The sequence below is a fragment of the Pipistrellus hanaki genome, assembly GCF_964339955.1.
Source record: "Pipistrellus hanaki genome assembly, chromosome: 5".
NCBI lineage: Eukaryota > Metazoa > Chordata > Mammalia > Chiroptera > Vespertilionidae > Pipistrellus > Pipistrellus hanaki.
Genome location: NC_140507.1, coordinates 44,072,757 through 44,092,168, shown reverse-complemented (window position 1 = coordinate 44,092,168; position 19,412 = coordinate 44,072,757). Strand labels below are relative to the sequence as shown.

At 38.2% G+C, this 19,412-nt stretch overlaps 1 protein-coding gene across 3 annotated transcripts in view; it reads right to left on the bottom strand.

The window, feature by feature from the left end:
* NAA15 (N-alpha-acetyltransferase 15, NatA auxiliary subunit) overlaps positions 1 to 19,412 on the bottom strand; it is a 70,436-nt gene that overhangs the window by 5,590 nt on the left and 45,434 nt on the right. For 2 of the 3 annotated variants that reach the window (XM_084884249.1, XM_084884247.1), the window contains 5 exons: positions 17,952 to 18,165; positions 14,764 to 14,957; positions 9,709 to 9,817; positions 5,981 to 6,079; positions 1,719 to 1,865 (listed from right to left, as the gene is read on the bottom strand). In XM_084884249.1, coding sequence (XP_084740375.1) covers positions 1,719 to 1,865; positions 5,981 to 6,079; positions 9,709 to 9,817; positions 14,764 to 14,957; positions 17,952 to 18,165 — 763 coding nt within the window. The remainder of the gene's footprint in view (positions 1 to 1,718; positions 1,866 to 5,980; positions 6,080 to 9,708; positions 9,818 to 14,763; positions 14,958 to 17,951; positions 18,166 to 19,412) is intronic. The other variant, XM_084884248.1, reaches the window with a different exon arrangement.

The window sequence follows — 19,412 nt, the reverse complement described above, 5'->3', positions numbered from 1 at the left end:
GAAACAGATCACAAACAAAAGAAATGGAGGACAAAAAGCGACTGGATTTAGAGTTCAAAACCACGCTTACAAGGTTTTTCAAGAATCTCCTAGACAAGGCCAATAAAATAAACAAGACCTATGAAGATATGAAAAAGGATCAACTAGAAATAATAAAGGATCAACTAGAAATAAAGAATACATTGTCTGAAATAAAAAATATTATACAGAGTCCTAAAAACAGAATGGAAGATTGCAAGAATCAAGTCAAAGATTTGGAACACAGAGAGTCAGAGGACACTCCTCTGCAGAAGCAAGAAGACAAGAGAATCCAGAAAGTTGAAGATAGTGTAAGAAACCTCTGGGACAACTTCAAGCGAACCAACATCAGAATTATGGGGGTCCCAGAAGATGACAGAGAGCAAGATACCGAAAACATACTGAAAGAAATAGTGACAGAAAACTTACCCCACCTGATGAAAGAAATAGACTTACAAGTCCAGGAAGTGCACAGAACCCCAAACTAAAGGAATCCAAAGAGGACCACACCAAGACACATCATAATTAAAATTCCAAGAGCAAAAGACAAAGAGAGAATATTAAAAGCAGCAAGAGAAAAGCAGGTAGTTACCTATAAAGGAGCACCCATACGATTGTCAGCTGATTTCTCAACAGAAATCATGCAGGCCAGACGGGAATGGCAAGAAATATTCAAGGTGATGAATAACAAGAACCTACAGCCAAAAATACTCTACCCAGCAAAGCTATCACTCAGAATCGAAGGACAGATAAAGAGCTTCACAAATAAAAAAGCTAAAGGAGTTCATTACCGCCAAACCAGAATTATATGAATTGCTGAAGGGGGTTCTTTAGGAAGAGGAAGAAAATAAAGATAAAAATTATGAACAACAGCCGAAACCGGTTTGGCTCAATGGATAGAGCGTCGGCTTGGGGACTGAAGGGTCCAGGGTTCGATTCCGGTCAAGGGCAGGTACCTTGGTTGCAGGCATATCCCCAGTAGGGGGTGTTTAAGAGGCAGCTGATCGATGACTCTCTCTCATCGATGTTTCTAACTCTCTATCTCTCTCCCTTCCTCTCTGTACAAAATCAATAAAAATATATTTTTAAAAAATTATGAAAAAAAAAATTATGAACAACAAATATGTAACTATCAACAAGTGTATCTAAAAACCAAGGGAATTAAAAAACCTGATGAACAATATTAACTGTTGAATATAATGGAATCAGAGGTACGGAAGGGGAGTGGACTGACAATTCTCGGGGAAAAGAGGAGTGGGGGCTGTGGGAAGAGACTGAACATAAACTGTGCACCTATGGATGAGGACAGTGGGGGGTGGGGAAAGGGCAGAGGGTGGGGTGGGAACCTGGTAGAGGGGGGAAAATGAGGAACTTTTGTAATAATATGAACAATAAAGATTTAAAAAAAAAGTTTCTCCTTCATTGTATGTAATTTATAGCTAAATTCAGTTATACTCGCTTTTCTATAATGCCTATGCTGAACCAGGAGAAACTACTGACCTTGATTCATAGTCATAATTTTGTGTAAGAAATTTTAAATTATATAGGAAGCGTATATAAGTTGCCTGTTTTCATGGATTAAAATGTGACGTATATACATTGCCTCTTCCACATAAAAAATGTGTAACTCCATTGATCCATTAAAATAAAAAATGAAGTTGTCTTACACAGCCATGATAAGGGCAAAATAAAGTGATTACCTGATAATCTGTGTGGCAATGAATCAGAATTCCTTTTCAGAAAAGTCTCATTAAAATTCTTTGGATTCGTTGCTCCAAAAAGACGATTCATTTCTTGTTTCAATACTGTTCTAACTGCATCAGGTAAATCTTTACTGTCACACACTGCTGAACAAATTAAAAACAAACTATTAGCAAGTAGAAAGTTTGATAAAGTTTGTAGGAGTTAAGAAAAATCTAAAGACAATTCAACATTTAAAGAGCTTACCTATATAAATTTAAAGTATTTCAAATTTATATGTGTCATCACTCAAAGACATTTCATTGACAAATGATTCATTCCCAGAAAAGAACAGAAAGCAAAATAGATGATAAGAGATGTAGTTCCACTCCTACATGCTGCCCCATTAATTTTACAGGGAGACTGCAAAGCAGAGGCTTGACGGCACCTACCTAGTAAATAATGTCACAGCAAATAGCGGTGGTGAAAACAACAGTATTTTCCTCACCATCTCCATCTTATTCTACAACTGAGTAAGGCATTTACAAACTTATCGGTGTTATAAGAAAACATGGTTGATTTCATTAACCTTTATTTTCAGGGGCTATGTGAACTGAGCTATTACTATAGAATAAAATCCAAAGGACCACGAAAGTATTTTCCTGTAATGAATACATGCAGCCATCGCATTCCCAGGTCTTGGGATTTGGAGAAAGAAAAGCTGACCCCCCTGGGTTCTCTGGATTGCATCCTAGTTATGCTTTGTTTCCTTGCTGGCATAATTCAGCAATAACTCAAGTTTGGTTCCAGACCATCGCAATAAAGTGAATATCACAATAAAGAAAGTCACAAATTTTTTGTTTTCCCAGTACATATAAAAGTTATGTTTATATTATACTATAGTTATTAAGGGTGCAAAAGCACTGTGTCTTTAAAAAAAAAAAAAGTAATTCTTAAGACAGACCTGGGTATGAACCTAGGTTTAGACAAATCATAACCTCTCTGAACTTATTTCTGTTTTGTCTTGTTAATCCTCACCAGAGGATATTTTCTCCATTGATTTTTAAGAGTGGAAGGGAGGTAGGGAGAAAGAAGAAGAGAACAAGATATCCATTGTTTGCCTCCTGTAGGCAACCTGCGCAGGGCTGGGTATCACACCTGCAACACAGATAGGATTGAACTTGTGACCCTCCAGTCCTTGAACCAACATTCTAAATGCTGAGATACACTGATCAGGGTTCTGAATCTATTAGTCTATAAAATTAAAGTGATATCCAACCTAGAATGATCATAGGAAGGAAAAGCTAAATTTAAAAGAGCTAATTATACGCTATTCAATAAGTTGTAGTTACTATTTTTGTCATAGATGAAAAACATAAATAGATTTTTCTTTGGTTATGAACTATGGTGGTGGCTTTCAAACTTTGCCTATAACCAAGTATTTGTACTCCAATGAGTATATATCCTATATACACAAATTATGTGAAGCTAAAGTTTCACAGAATATAATCACTTACTTTGTGCAACACAGACCGATATTTTCTCCTTTATTTTTTACTGTAGGTTTTTAAATGCTAGTAATGAGCCCTACATACTTTCACCATCTCAAAAATGGGCCACCGCTGAAACCGGTTTGGCTCAGTGGATAGAGCGTCGGACTGCGGACTGAAGGGTCCAGGGTTCGATTCCGGTCAAGGGCATGTACCTTGGTTGCGGGCACATCCCCAGTAGGGGGTATGCAAGAGGCAGCTGATGGATGTTTCTCTCTCATCGATGTTTCTAACTCTCTATCCCTCTCTCTTCCTCTCTGTAAAAAATTAATAAAATAAAAAAAAGTTTAAAAAAAAAAAAAAATGGGCCACTACCCTAAGTTTAAAATACACTGAACTCTTGAGTAGTAAATATTTAAGTAAAATATTCTACACGTAATAAGTAACTGAATAATTGATTGATGTGCCCTTTGTTGGTTAAACAGCATTTCTCCTATCATTCTATAGAACTGGGTGGTTCAAATATAGGAGCTACTCGTTAAAGAATTTAGCTTTACTGCCATTATGGCTGTACTTTCAACTTGATTTAAAGGGATGTAACAAAGTTGCCCCAATTCTGTGTCTCTGTTTAAGTACACACCTGTTCTTATCAAAGCTATTAAGCAGTCTACCCCAACTTCCTGAAGGCTTTCTGAAGAAAGTGCAACTTTATTAATACAAATTATCACTATTTTCTGTATTAAAATTTAGTCAAAATAAGGATCTCTTTGTAAACCTCAGTGTCAGCTGAACACCTGAAATGGCAATAGCTAACATACATTTTAACTTTCTGAAATAAATGTTGCAAGAAAACAGTCACAATCCACACACTCATTAAAAGCAAAAACACTTAGAAATGCCACTTTTAATTCATATTTAAAGGAACGTCTCTAACTCTATGGCACTTATGTATAATTTTACTGCCTTTCAGGAAAGGATTGATTATGTAAAAACAAAAGTGTGATCCTGGTGGGTATTGCTCAGTGGTTGGAGCATCGGCCCCTGCACCAGAGTCTTGGGTTTGATTCCTGGTCAAGTACTGTAGTTAAAGGCTCCATCTCCCACCCTGGTTGGAGCAAGTGCAGGAGGCAACTAGTCGATGTGTCTCTCACTTCATGTTTCTCTCCCACACCCCAATCTATCAAAAAATCAATGGGAAAAATTATCCTCAGGTGAGGATTAACAAAAAAACAAACAAAGCGTGTATGCATGTTACTTTTGAAAATAGGTTAAGTGCATTCCATCCTAATCAAGAATGGATCGGTTATCTCTAGACTTAATTTTCTGATTAATGATTTCAAAGTTTTTTAATACAAAAAAAGACCAAAATGAAACTTCTTTATTTTCTCTAAAAACAGCAATTCCTTCTTCTATTTTATATAATGTGGTATACTGTTTACTACTTTCTGAATTTAAAAAAGATTTAAAAAAATTTTCTATGATTCCATTTCTATCACAGGAATCATTTCTTTGACAAGCATAAATACCTATTCCATATATATATATGCCTAAGTGACCGAACAATTACCCAACCATTTGACTGGTAGCTATGATGCACACTGACCACCACGAGGCAGACGCTCAACACACACCCATGGAAACATGGAACTGACTGATGAATCTCAGAGGGAAAGGGGCAGGGAGGAGGGGGGGAAGAGATTAACCAAAGATCTAAAGATCTCATATGCCTACTGGAGGCCTGGTGCACGGATTTGGGACAAAACTAGCATCTGACATCCCTTGAGGGGTCCCAGATTGTGAGAGGGCACAGGCCAGGACAAGGGACCCCACTGGTACACAAATCCATGTACCAAGCCTCTAGTAATTTAAATAAGGCTTTACCTTTTCTCTGAAGACAAAACAATGTTCTTAATTGGGACAATTTAGCAATTTTCAAAACCGATTAAAATACCTGGTTTAATATAATTATTTTATATAATGAATGTATTTATATGAGACCGAGTATTTAAGCAATGAGATAACTAATAGTATTTCTAAATTCTGCAGGTTGTTCTAGTAAAAATTCCATTTCACCTTCTCTAATCACTGAAAAACCAAAACAGCACTACTTGACTATAGGAGTGCTTTATCTATATGTAAAGCTCTTGTAGTAGATAGAACAATATGAAGACCTAGGCTCTCATCCCTGCCTCATTACTGATTATCTGTTACCTTGAATAAGTAATTTAGTATCTTTAGGGGTCCCAAATTTCTCAAATGCAAAATAAAATAAATAGAATAAAATTCCACATTTCATTCTCTAAAATTCTGTAGTTTTAGTACTCATTAAAACTAATGTATGGAATCTTATCAAAATATTTGAAAAGTATGACGAATGTTTTAAAGTTCTTTTTAACCTATACATATTTACTAACAAAAAATTATGTGACTTAACTGTGCTAAATCAGGTACATAAAGAGATAACCAGTCCATTTCAAAGAGATTCTTAAATTTCAGAACAATTTACTAAGAAGCTTATATAATAATATATGATTCAAAACTTCAATTTACATGTAACCTTTTATAAATAGAAACAAAGGTAATTCATAAATACCTGAACTGAACAATTCTGTCAAAATTAGGTAACATTTTTTTTAGCATTAAGAAATAAAGACCTTCAACGCAAAGACAAGGACCTTGCTTTGGCCTCAGCTAATTTAACATGCAACAGTTTTAAAATGATTAAGATGGTAAACTTATACAGATCATTTACACAGTCACAAATATTTCAGAAATGATAAACAAAAACATACCAGTACTAAAGAGTCGAATCATACACTCATGAAGCCAGGGATGACTAGAATCAATAGCAAATGCCCTTTTTACTGATTGTAGCATCAAAAGAAACTTTTCTATAAAAAGAAAAAGTGAGATATAGTTTTATCATTTGCTAAAATAAGATGCCTTCTTTTGGAGATCTAAAATCTTACAAATAGAAAAACTAATTTACAGTCAATCACATCTGATCTACTAAACATACAACTGAAGCCAATGATTTCCTCAGATTAGCAACATTAACTACTATTTTCCATACAACATTCTTTAAGAAAAAAGGTTTTAAGAAGTACAAAAAGTTTAGATAGCACTCAACAATATTTGAACTAATGCCATATAAACAAGTCCATTTCAAAGAGATTCTTCAATTTCAGAACACTTTACTAAGAAGCTTATATAATATGATTTAAAACTTCAACAGAAACAGATCTGAAGCCATTTCATTTCCTAACGTCCTTAAATCAAAATAAAGGGATTTTCCTCACTACATAAAAAACATCATTGAGCCTAGCTGGTCTGGCTCAGTGGATAGAAGGTCAGCCTGTAGAGTGAAGGATCCCATGTTTAATTCCAGTCAAGGGCACGTGCCCCGGTTACGGGCTCAATCTCTAGTAGGGGGCGTACAGGAGATAGCCAATTGATAATTCTCTTTCATCACTGATGCTTCTATCTCTCTCCCTCTCCATTCCTTTCTGAAATTAAAAAATAAAAATAAAAAAATTAAATCATTGTTGCCGAAACTGGTTTGGCTCAGTGGATAGAGCGTCGACCTACAGACTGAAGGGTCCCGGGTTCGATTCCAATCAAAGGTATGTATCTTAGTTGCAGGCACATCCCCAGTGGGGGATGTGCAGGAGGCAGCTGATTGATGATTCTCTCTTATCGACGTTTCTAACTCTCTATCCCTCTCTCTTCCTATCTGTAAAAAATGAGTAAAATATATATTTTTAAAAATAAATTTTAAAAATCATTGTTTATATGCTTAAAACCATTTCCTTTCTTGTGTTTCCTCACATGTGTAATGGTTTGCTTCCTACCTGACTGTTTTCTCCTGTCAATCCCTGGCTCTTCCTTCCCCTGAAAGGTAGTTTTCAATGATGTTCTAATCTCTGTCTATGCTGTTCCCCACTCATCCCCCACCCCCATGTTACCATGCTTCAGCAGTGCTTCAACCTGTTGAATGGAAATCCACAGAAGAATACTCACTGCACTTCTATCATCTATGAATACCTCTTTGTTAAGACTTCCCTAATTTGGTACCATTCTCCAAATATCAAAATTCAAAACCCCAGGTTTCTCTGACATTTTCTTTTCCCTTACCCTCACCACTCAAAAAGCTAAAAGCACTGCCATGCCCTTTGTCACAGCCCATTTCACTCTCCTGCAGTGGACTGTCAATGCTGAGAGCCCTTCAGAGGTTAAAGCATAGCCAAGAAGCCAAGTGAATGGAATTTAGATTGCCCTTCCCCACTCTAAGACAACTGTTGCATTTTATACTTTGGGACTGATTTAAGAGTATTGGTTTAAAGGGAGTTGCAGTTAACTATTAAAAATTTAAAAATTACTGGACTATTAAACTTAGTTTCCAAATTATAACATAATCACTGTGGAAAATAGAAAATATAGTAAAATATACTTTAGTCATTCAAATTCCACCTTGAGATAATCTGTTATCTTTTATCAATTTCTTCTTGGCCATTTTTCTATTGTACATACCCCTGTATCTTCCTATATAATAAAAGCCTAATATGCTAACTGTCCGGTCATCTAGTTATTCATCCAATCAAGGCATAATATGCTAATAATATGCTAAGGCCACTCAACAACTTGTTATGATGTGCACTGACCATTAGGGGGGGAGACAGTAAACTTATCAACCAGTCACTATGGTGTGCACTGACCAGCAGGGGGTAGATGCTCCAATGGGTAGGTTAGCTTGCTGCTGGGGTTCCGGTGACTGGCATTGAGCAAGATGGGCTGGACACGCCATGGGGCCCTCCCACAGTCTCTCTCCGGGTGACCAACCTCCCACATCCCTCCCCAGCCCTAATCGTGCACTAGTAGGGTCCCTCGACTGGGCCTGCACCCTCACAATCTGGGACCCCCTCAGGGATATCAAAGAGCAAGTTTCGGCCTGACAGCAAATGACCAGTCAATATGACAGACACTGACCACCAGGGGGCAGTCACTCAATGTAGGAGCTGCCCCATGGGGGTCAGTGTACTCCCACAGGGGAGCGCCACGCAGCCAGAAGCTGGGCTCATGGCTGGTGAGCGCAGCAGTGGTGGTGGGAGCCTCTCCTGCCTCCGCGGCAGCGCTAATGATGTCCAACTGATGACTCCTGGACTACGAGAGGGTGCAGGCTGGATGAGGGACACCCCCCCCACCACCACCAGTGCACAAATTTCATGTACCGGGCTTCTAGTATTAAAATGAAAATCAAGTTATAGTTAGTTTTGTGTCCTATTTTCAAACAATGGTATATGTCAAGCTTTCCCTAACATTATAAATTACTTTTGGTAAACATGATTTTTAATGGATACTCTACAGAGGTGTCATTTTATTCAATCTTTTTTAGAAGGACAGTTAAATTCTTTGGAAACAATTTTCTATTGGATCTTACTAACCAGTTTCTCTCCCTTCAAAATGTATCACCTTAACACACTAAGCACCCTGTCAGTCACTGGTGACTGACACTATACGTTCTATCCTGAAGATAAAACAGACTGGACATTTAATGTATTAGTGATAAAATTTTCTTTTTCAATAAACCACTGGGATTACACCAATTCAACACCATAAAATCTTCTTATTATCTAATATCTTCTATATAATAAAAGCCTAAGGGACCATTATGGTGGAACAACTGAAACGACCGGTCACTATGATGCACACTGACCACCTGGGGGCAGATGCTCAACATAGGAGCTGCCTCCTGGTGGTCAGTGCACTCCCACAGGGGGAGCGCCGCTCAGCCAGAAGCCGGGTTCATGGCTGGTGAGGGCAGCAACGGTGGCAGGAGCCTCTCCCACCTCCACCGCAATGCTAAGGAGCAGCAAGTCAAGTGGTAAGAAGCAGTAAGCAAACAGGCAGTAAGGAGTGAGGGGGTCCCAGACTGCAAAAGGGATGTCTACCTGCTGGATTAGGCCCCCGCCTTGAATTTCGTGCATTGAGCCTCTAGTATATAGTATAAGCATTCTAAACTTGGCAACCAAGAACTCTCATTTATATTTTACCTGGCTCAGGCAATACAGCCAACCTCAACATTACCTTATTTATACACACTTGTGTTTTCTTAACAAAGCCTCTTCCCTTCTACACATTTTTTATTTTAGAAATAGGAACCATCCTTCAAGATACACCTCAAGCAGATCTTCCATTTTTAACAATAGCTAACATTTACTAATGCTTACTATGTACCAGATACCATTCTAAGCTCTACATATATTAACTAATTTTTATCCACAGACGCACATAAGAGCTACTATATCTGATCCTAATCCTAGTTATGCATGTACATTTATTATTGATTTTAATGTCCCAGAAGAAATAATCATATCCTTGTACCTCCCCACAACATATTGTGCATAGCAGGCAAGCTGAACTGGCATTTGCCAAACAGTTGTGAGGCTATTGGAGTTCAGAGACTATATCTAAGAAATACAGGGATCAATGTTATCAGGGCCACTATATCCTAATTGCCTACCTTTCCTAAAGTAAATCTCAAAGGCAAAAAGATGAGTTTCTATCTTGTTCTTCACCAAGTTCTTCAATGGTGTTAAAAATTTAATAGCTTCTTCCAATGGAGTTTCAACCTAACAAAAATAAAAGAGATTATACAAATGGAAACAAGATTTGGTTGGGGGGGGGGGGGGGGAGGGAGGGATGGTATTACTCTTTGTATTAAAAACACTTTTAAAAACAATAGCTCGTCCTAACTGGTTTGGCTCAGTGGATAGAGCGTCAGCCTGCAGACTGAAGGATCCCAGGTTCAATTCTAGTCAAGGGCATGTACCTTGATTGCAGGCACATCCCTAGTGGGGGGTGTCCAGGAGGCATCTGATCAATGTTTCTCTCTAATCGATGTTTCTAACTCTCTCTCTCCCTTCTTCTCTGTAAAAAATCAATAAAATATATTTTAAAAATATAGCTCACCCAATAATAACTGTCACATTAAAATTCCCATAATCTAAAGAAGGGAGATTTTTGAACTCTAAAATGAATTTTAACCATAGAGATTATATTACCTCTGGATAGAAACTATCCAATAAGTAAGGAAGAAAATACAATATAACCAAAGAAAGACAGTAAAACCATTAAGGTAACCATTAAGGAAAAAAAGAAGAGATATGTGAAATAGGATAAAGGGATAAGAAAAACAATGTAGAGATTATTACAGAATGAAGTGTTATCTATGGGAGTTGCCTTGTATCAGCATGTAAAGCTGTTGGTATTGTTCTGAAGGATACTATCCTCTAACCCAGAAATCAATACATGGTACTACCACTCTAATAGCTGCAGATACTAAGAAATGAAGGAGGAAATAGGGGTCCTCATAAGTATACCTTTCTCACACATTTGTAAATATTTTATTTCTTATTCCCATGATTCTAAGTTCTACTGAGTTGGAATTTGTGGTATACAGTGGAGAAACATCTACCAAGAAAAGAACTAGAAATGGAAATTGCCATGGGTCTACATCAAGTTTTTCATGATTCTAAGATTATAAACTGAAATGAAGATCACTTAGACATGGCTGCTATTGAAACACAGAAACATCCCTGGCCAGTGTGGCTCTTTGCTAGAACATCATCTCGTGAGCTGTTCAGGGAACATACCAGGGTACATAAGGGAGGCAACCGATCAATGTTTCTTTCTCACATTACGTTTCTCTCTCTCTCTCTCTCTCTCTCTCTCTCTCTCTCTCTCTCTCTCTCTCTCTCTCTCTCATCAATGAAAAACTTATCCTCAGGCGAGGATAAAAAAAAAGAAAAAAGAGAGAGGAGGAAGGAAGGGAGGGAGGGAGGGAGGAAGGGAGGGAGGGAGGGAGGAAGGAAGCAAGCAAACAAACAAACAAGAAATATAGGGAAGTTGAGTAAATACAAGCATTATACTAAATGAAATCACTTTAGACTCAATTGGGGCCCCTATGTTTACTGAGTGGAATAATGGCTGGAATGGCCAGCATTATTCATACTCATTTTTGCCTCAAAAAAAAAAATTTACATCCAGTCATGAAGATATGAATTTACTTAAATGTAGAACATAACTGTATGGGCAATGTAAGACATTTATTTGCAAGGAAAGTTTTGATTATATTAATTTACAAACTAACCTGAAATCTGTGTTAAGATACGTTGTGCAGGAGTATATCTCCCTACATTCTCAGCATAACAACAAAAATTTTAAAAACTATTAAAACTCTATACAGACAGAATAATAAGGACTCATTACCCCTGCCTGATAAGGAATGTGTGTGAAGACACAATAGGAAGAAAAATCCAACTGAGATAAATCCTGGCTGAAGGCAAGGAGAAACATGGGAGGGGCAGTGCATGAGGGAACTTACAAATACCAACCACTCCTCATAGTTGGGAGAAACAAGAAACACAGTGTCCACCAAGACTTTAGATCTTATGTGCCACTAACTGAGTATGAAACTCACTAACTAAACCTCTTCCTATTTTCCTTAACAGGAATTACTAACCTAGTAATGCTTTTATATATATTCCTCAACTGGAGACACTAAACTTACTATTATCACAAGAACCCTGAAATAAAGGATCACAAAAGAAACAAATAGAGATCATAGGCCCAGATATGCCAGGAGCTTTTAAAGTGGCCTACAATGCCAGCTCTGGTTGTGACAGCTTGATGTAATTTGGCACTGCCACCACATTGAGGATACAGATAAATGTGGTTGGTATTAGATTGGGGGGGGGGGGGGGGCGGCATCTTGAAGACAGTTATTATAGGGAGAGTGCTATGTGCCTAACAGATAAGAATAGTATATATTGAAGAATGGTCTATGAAACTGGGTCCATTCCACTAGGCTTCTTCCAAATGAAGCACATTCTGTAGGCATTATTTTGTTCTGAGAGTCTACAAGATTAGATTACAACTTGACATCTAGTCCAAAACTAGTCATAACAGGCTTGACACAAGGAAAACCCTAGTCTATAAAGAGGCCTGGTACAGAATTCTGCTTTGCAGGGGTACTCAATCCAAATAGATCCTCTCCTTTAAGACCTATAATGCAAGATGTGAAGAGTTACAAAGAAAAAAAGTCATTAAGGAAAGTCATGGGATAGAGAGAAAGCAAGTAGAAAGAATAAATGGTGGCAGGCAGTCAGTTATGGTAGTAAAGTAGTGATAATAAAGCTGAGGATAAAAGTGGAAGTTGATATTATCCCTGAATAATTTTGCAGCTCTCCATGAGGCCTAAAAGGTCAATTTTCTTTCTTTTCTTTCTTTCTTTTTCTTTCTTTCTTTCTTTCTTTCTTTCTTTCTTTCTTTCTTTCTTTTTTTTAAATCCTCACTGGGAGAGTGAGGATATAAAGAGTGGAAAGGAGAGGGGAGAGGAAGGGGGGTTGGGGGGAAGAGATAGAGAGAGAGAGAGAGAGAGAGAGAGAGAGAGAGAGAGAGAGAGAGAGAGAGAGATATCTTTGTGACAGAGACACATCTAATGGTTGGTTGCCTCTCACATGCACCCTGACAGGGCAACACAGGTACAAGCCCTTGACTGGAATTGAACCTGCGACCCTCTAGTGAGCAAGTCAATGCTCTAACCACTGAGCAGAGCCGGCAAAAGCCTAAAGGCTTTTGTGTTTACTTACTTCCCAGTATAGCCTTCAAATAAATTCCCCCAAACAATAAAAAAGTAACATATTTTTTTCCTAGAATACATACAATTATTCGTGAAAGGGTGTTAATATATATTTATGAAATAAAAGCTAGATTTCTATATAGTAATACTTAAATAGCAATAATGCTATATTATTGTCCATCTTCTCTGGTATAATTCTAAAACTATTTTCTAATTCTATTTGTTAGGTATTATAATTTTCCTTAATTTTGAAGCATTCAACAATTTTTGAATTTTTACTTATTACTAGTAAGGCTAAAATTGAACCCTAGGGCAATGTCCTCATTACTATATTGCTTTAATAAAAGGAATTGTGCAATTATTTTTACATGGAGTAGGAGGATGTCGAGGGCCAGAAGAGAAACTGTATAGGTATGTTATTAATCAAAATGGCTCATGTGACAATGAATAGCTTATCTTAGTTTCAGCTAAGATATTAGGTTTAAATAGCAAAGTCCAGCCCTGGCTGATTTGGCTCAATGGATAGAGCGTTGGCTTGTGGACTGAAGGGTTCCAGGTTTGATTCTAGTCAAGGGCACATGCCCTGGTTTCAGGCTCAGTTCCCAGTAGGGGCATGCAGGCGGCAGCCAATCAATGATTCTCTCTCATCATTGATGTTTATATCTCTCTCTCCCTCTCCCTATTCCTTCCTCATAAAAATCTATAATAATAAAAGAGTAATATGCTAATTAGACTGGACATCCTTCCAGGTGACCTTCCAGACGAAGCCAGGGCTGCGAGGAAAGCCTGGTCCCGAGTGCCAAAGGGAAGCCAGTGCTGGAAGCTGGGGGAATGAAGGCCACTCTTGCACGAATTTGATGCATTGGGCCTCTAGTAAAGAAATAAATAGCAAAGTCCAATAAAGAAATACTGTAAACTGACAAATGGGTTAAAGATACGCATATAAAACTCACTTTTTAACAAGTGATTCCCTAAATAAAGTCTTGCCAGTATGGCTCAGTCATTGACCGTTGACCCATGAACCAAGAGGTCACCCACTGGATTCCCAGTTAGGGCACATGCCCAGGTAAGGGGCATGCAAGAGGCAGCCAATTGATGTTTTCCTCTCATCAATGATTCTATCTTTCTCCGTCTCCCTTCTTCTTTCTTAAAAAACAAATCAATAAAACATATTTTTTAAAAACTTGCCCAGATATAAAAACATGCATGTTTCCACTTATAACAGATACTACATTCTTTATACATATATTTTCGCTAGCCCTAACATCTTTTCCTAGTAGAGAATTTTTCTAATCCCATTTTACAGATGGAAAAAAAAAAAAAAAAATCAGAGAGGTTAGACATAGACACACAGTGAAGTATAAGAACTGATATGTGGACCCAGATCAGAGTGACTCAAAAGCCCAAATTTTCCACTACACCATCTGGACCAGCGGTCGCCAACCTTTCAGACCTCCTATCCGTGGACTACCAGTTGGCGATTACTGATCTAGACTACCTGGATCAGGATCGTTATTTCAAGTTTTCAACATGAAAAGTGATCAAGGGGAAAAAAGGAAGATGACTAAATTGAAAAAAAATTTTTTTTTCTCCTCTCAAATCAATAACAAAATGATTAAGATACTTTAAAATGACAATAGTTGGCGGAAACCGGTTTGGCTGTGGATAGAGCGTCGGTCTGTGGACTGAAAGGTCCCAGGTTCGATTCCGGTCAAGGGCATGTACACTGGTTGTGGACACATCCCCAGTAGGGGGTGTGCAGGAGGCAACTGGTCGATGTTTTTCCTCTCATGGACATTTCTAGCTCTCTATCCCTCTCCCTTCGGCTCTGTGGAAAATCAATAAAATATATATTTTTTAAAATAATAATAAAATAAAATACAATAGTTGGCCATGAAACCATGCAATTGTGTTATAAACACTAGTATTAAGTACCTTTGCCAGTTTCTCAGGGATAAGTTCTTCTTTTGGACCTCCAATTTCCTCATCATCGTCATCCTTCTTCTTTTTTTGATTTCTCTGCTGCTTTTCTTTTTCTGCATTTTTTTTCTCTTCCTCCAGCTGGGCTTTCTTTTGAGCTCTTCTTTGTTTATTACGTAGTTTCTTTAGTTCTTTATCAGACATGTTTGCTATAGGCAATAAGTGTTAATTAACAGAACTGTAAGACTATTAATCAGATTAGTAATGATAATTTCTAAATATTCTCATACAAACTCCCATTAATATTACATTATATATGTTCATATGCCAATGTGTACCTAGCCTTTTAATGGCTCCACAATTTGATAGAAAACCCTGTAACAACTTCAAAAAATTTTTGAAAACAGGTGAAGACTTGGTGCTGTAACCATAGCAAAGCATAAAAGTATAAAAGTTCCTACATCAATATCAAACTACTTAACAATTCTAGTAATATAACAAGTTGTTTCATATCTCTATGGTTTTCTACTATGCTTTCTTCTAGTCATGCCTTCTCTTACCTTGTCAAACTTACTCATTCTCTACTCTGTGCTGCCACTGACAAAGCACTGGTGCTTTATTTGATTAATAACAGAATGGAGCAAAAGTAGGTTTACCGTTGTTCATATGGAAAATAAATTAATAAATAATAATACAATAATACAGTTTCAAATAACACCCGGAAGAGCAGCCGGAGCGGAGCCGGCAGCAATAAGCAGGGACATGGGGCCAATATCTGCAGCGCCCCATCGCGGGGAGATGGAACCAGGCAGCGGGGTCCGCATCTCGGTGGAGTACTGTGAACCCTGCGGCTTTGAGGTGACCTATTTGGAGCTGGCGAGCGCCGTGAAGGTGCAGTACCCTGGCATCGAGATCGAATCGCGCCTGGGAGGCACAGGGGCCTTTGAGATCGGATCAATGGACAGCTGGTGTTCTCTAAGCTGGAGAATGGGGGCTTCCCTTACAAGAAAAATCACATTGAGGCCATCCGGGGGCCAGTAACAGAGAACCCCCAGATCACCAACAGCCATCTTCCCTGTGTCATCCTGTGACTACATGGGATTCCAGGTTCCTGTTGTGTTCTGGGATACAAGCCTTGGTTTCCTCTTTGCTCCTGTTGAGGGTTCCCTGCAGCCTTTTTCGGCTAACTTAGCTCCAGGTAGCTGAGACCCTGGCCTCCACTTGGCCCCTTTGGGTACCAGGAGAGAATAGAAACTTCCATTGGTCTGGACTGGAGGGTGGGAGGGCCTCTCCACTGATATTATCTCAGCCACCTTGTACCCCCTACCAGGGATCAGTGTCCACAAAAGCTTGCTCCCCACTCCAGCCTAGCTACATCTGTAAGAGGTCATTATGGTTCTAATTTATTTTCTACTAGCCCCAGGCATAGTCTGCTATTGGCAATAAACCGGCATTACAAACAAACAAACAAAATACAGTTTCAAGTAATCACAACGGTAAGCCTACTTTTGCCCCACCCTGTATTTTGCTTGTCACAAAACTTGGTGTGTACATCTGTCTCTGATTTAGATTTTTGAGCAACTTGGTAGCAGAGACCGTGTTTTATTTATAATCTTTGTATTTTCAGGGCCTCACATCATACCAAAATATACACAAAAAAACATGAAATAATTGCTAATGAACTAATGATAAATTAAAACAAGGACACTGGGCCTTAGCCTTAGAGGATCAGACTGTGGACTGAAGGGTTCCAGGTTCAATTCCAGTCAAGGGCAAATACAAAGAACTACCCTAAAGTGAATATGTAAAGTATATGTATACATAAAACTCTGGAAATTACAATTGCGTATAAAGGAAACTGCACCTTTCATAGGGATAACCATTTGAAAGGAGATAACCTTTGGGTAGGAGAAAAGTGAAAGATTTCTCATATTTACTAAGGATACTTCTGAATTGTTTCAATGTTGTATAGTTAATTGTGTATTATTTGTACAACACGAGAAAGAGTAGAAAGCCAGGACATGCGAACAAAAAGGTAAACAAAAAAGTCAGGGGATCTCAGCTCTCAGCTTCAACTATAAATTGTCCTGTAGAATCTTAGTGGTATCTTTTTTGAACTTGAAGAAACAACAGGTAGCAACAGATTCTAGAGAACCTGTACAATGATTTTAATGTGTGACCTTAGAAATTTCTAAACTCTTCTTGCCTACCAGGAAATAAAATTTAATCATGAGCCGGGACCGGGTTGGCTCAGTGGATAGAGCGTCGGCCTGCGGACTGAAAGGTCCCGGGTTCGATTCCGGGCAAGGGCATGTACCTTGGTTGCGGGCAAATCCCTGGTAGGAGGTGTGCAGGAGGCAGCTGGTCAATGTTTCTCTCTCATCGACGTTTCCAGCTTTCTATCCCTCTCACTTCCTCTCTGTGGAAAATCAATAAAATATATTTTTTTAAAAAGAAAGTATATATTTTTATTGATTTTAGAGAGGAAGGAGAGAAGCATCAATGATGAGAGAGAATCACTGATTGTCTGCCTCCTGCACACCCCCTACTGAGGATCGAGCCCACAACCGGGGCATGTGACCTGAACCAAACCTGGGGCCCTTCAGTCCGCAGGCAGATGCTCTATCCACTAAGCAAAACTGGCTAGGGGAATAGTATTTTTCTTTTGTGGCTTAGAGAAATTCACAATATGACTGTCATCATTTTCTAAGCTTGTATACCTTCAGTATCCTCTGGATCTCACCCCCACCAGATACAAAAATCCCTGGATATTGAAGTCCATTATATAATGAAGCAGTATTTGCATGTAGGCTACAACATGGTATGACCAAACATCACTTTGTTTACATGGATTCAGTACAGTGCTTTGGCACATGATAAATTCAAGTTTTACATTGAATGGTTGCCTCCTATGCACCTGACTGGGGATCGAACCTACAACCCAGGAATCAAATCCATGACCTTTTTTACTTAACAAGGAATGATGCTCCAACCAAATAAGCAACCCGGCCAGGGCCCCCAAGCAACCCATGTTTGGTTGAATCCACAGATGCAAAACCCACAGATGTGAAGGGCTGGTTATAGTATCTTCCCAGAAATGCTTAACAAACTGCTCAGGAAAAATTTATATATTACACAAAAACATAAATACACATACTCATACCACAGCAAACAATAAGAGTTCTTTGTATATTATACCATACCTGTATCAGCTTCACGTTCTTTATTCTCATCTGTAAGGGGGTTGTCATGAAGCTTCAAATAGATCTCTATAGCAATTCTTGCTGCCTTGAAGTAAAATGGATGCTGTCGAAGTACATCTTCTAGTTTTAATAAGTCCACATATGATCTAAGGGTAATCTTCCTCATACAGTATGTATGAAAGTCAAACTGGTCATCAGTGATTTCTATAAAATGCTAACAAAATTGTCTTTTTTATTACATTGAAATAGAGCAATACCAAAGAAAACTACAAAACTCAAAGCCTTGGAACTAGTGTTTTAAGCATAAAAACATTAGTAAAATAACATTAAAAATTACAATCATTCAAAATACCAAACACTTTGCAAATGAGCAAATATAATTAACCATCACCAATTAGCAAAATATATACATATACAAAGCACTGAATTACTTGTTTGATAAAAAGGAAACAATGCTTTAAAACATTTATTTATTCCTTTCTTAATTATCCTATAAAATGAAGAGCTAATATGCTAATTAGACTGACCAACAGGACGACCTTTTGGACAACCTTCCAGCAACCATCCAGACACCTTCCGTACAAAACAGGGGCTGCAAAGGCCACACAAGGCTACAAGGGGCTGAGTCCCTTGCACAAATTTCGTGCATCGGGCCTCTAGTACTTAAATAAAACTATCTAAGCTTGTATACCTTGTATACCAGTATACGTAATGATGTAATATAGTAAGATTTGCATAAACATTCAGTTTTTACATTTAGAACGATTTGCAAAATATTATAATATTCAGTATTTGGTAACTTTTATAAGGATACAAATCTGAATGCTATGAAATAGTAATGCTAGTATGTAGAAATCAGCAAGTAAATCAAGCAACCAGAAGCTAACACAATTCAACTAAGCTCTGGGGTGCTCTAGTTAACAAAAGAAGCATAAAATTATATAACCTATTTTTATCTGGAGAAAAAAAAAACCACAAAAAATAATCAAAAGTGAAGAGGACTATGAAAACAATGAATTTATAAAATATGAGGAATTACACAGGCATGTGGTTGGCAAACTGCAGCTCGCGAGCCACATGCGGCTCTTTGGCCCTTCGGCCCTTCTTTGGCCCCTTGAGTGTGTGTGGCTCTTCCACAAAATATCACATGCGGACACGCACATACAGTGCGATTGAAACTTTGTGGTCCATATGCAGAATTCGGTTTCCGCCCTGGGCAAGTCTATTTTGAAGAAATGGTGTTAGAACACTCAATGGAACCAAAGAGACACATGGGGCTTGCGAGCCGCAGTTTGCCGACCACTGACATTTAAATATTGTAAAAAGGCTTCAAAGCTCCCATCTCATAAATATCAAGGGAATATGGTATCCCTAATCAAATCTATGACAAAACAGGTTTCTAAGATAACTTAATGAACTTTGTATAAAGGAACAGCAGCTATTTCAAAGAAACATTAAAAA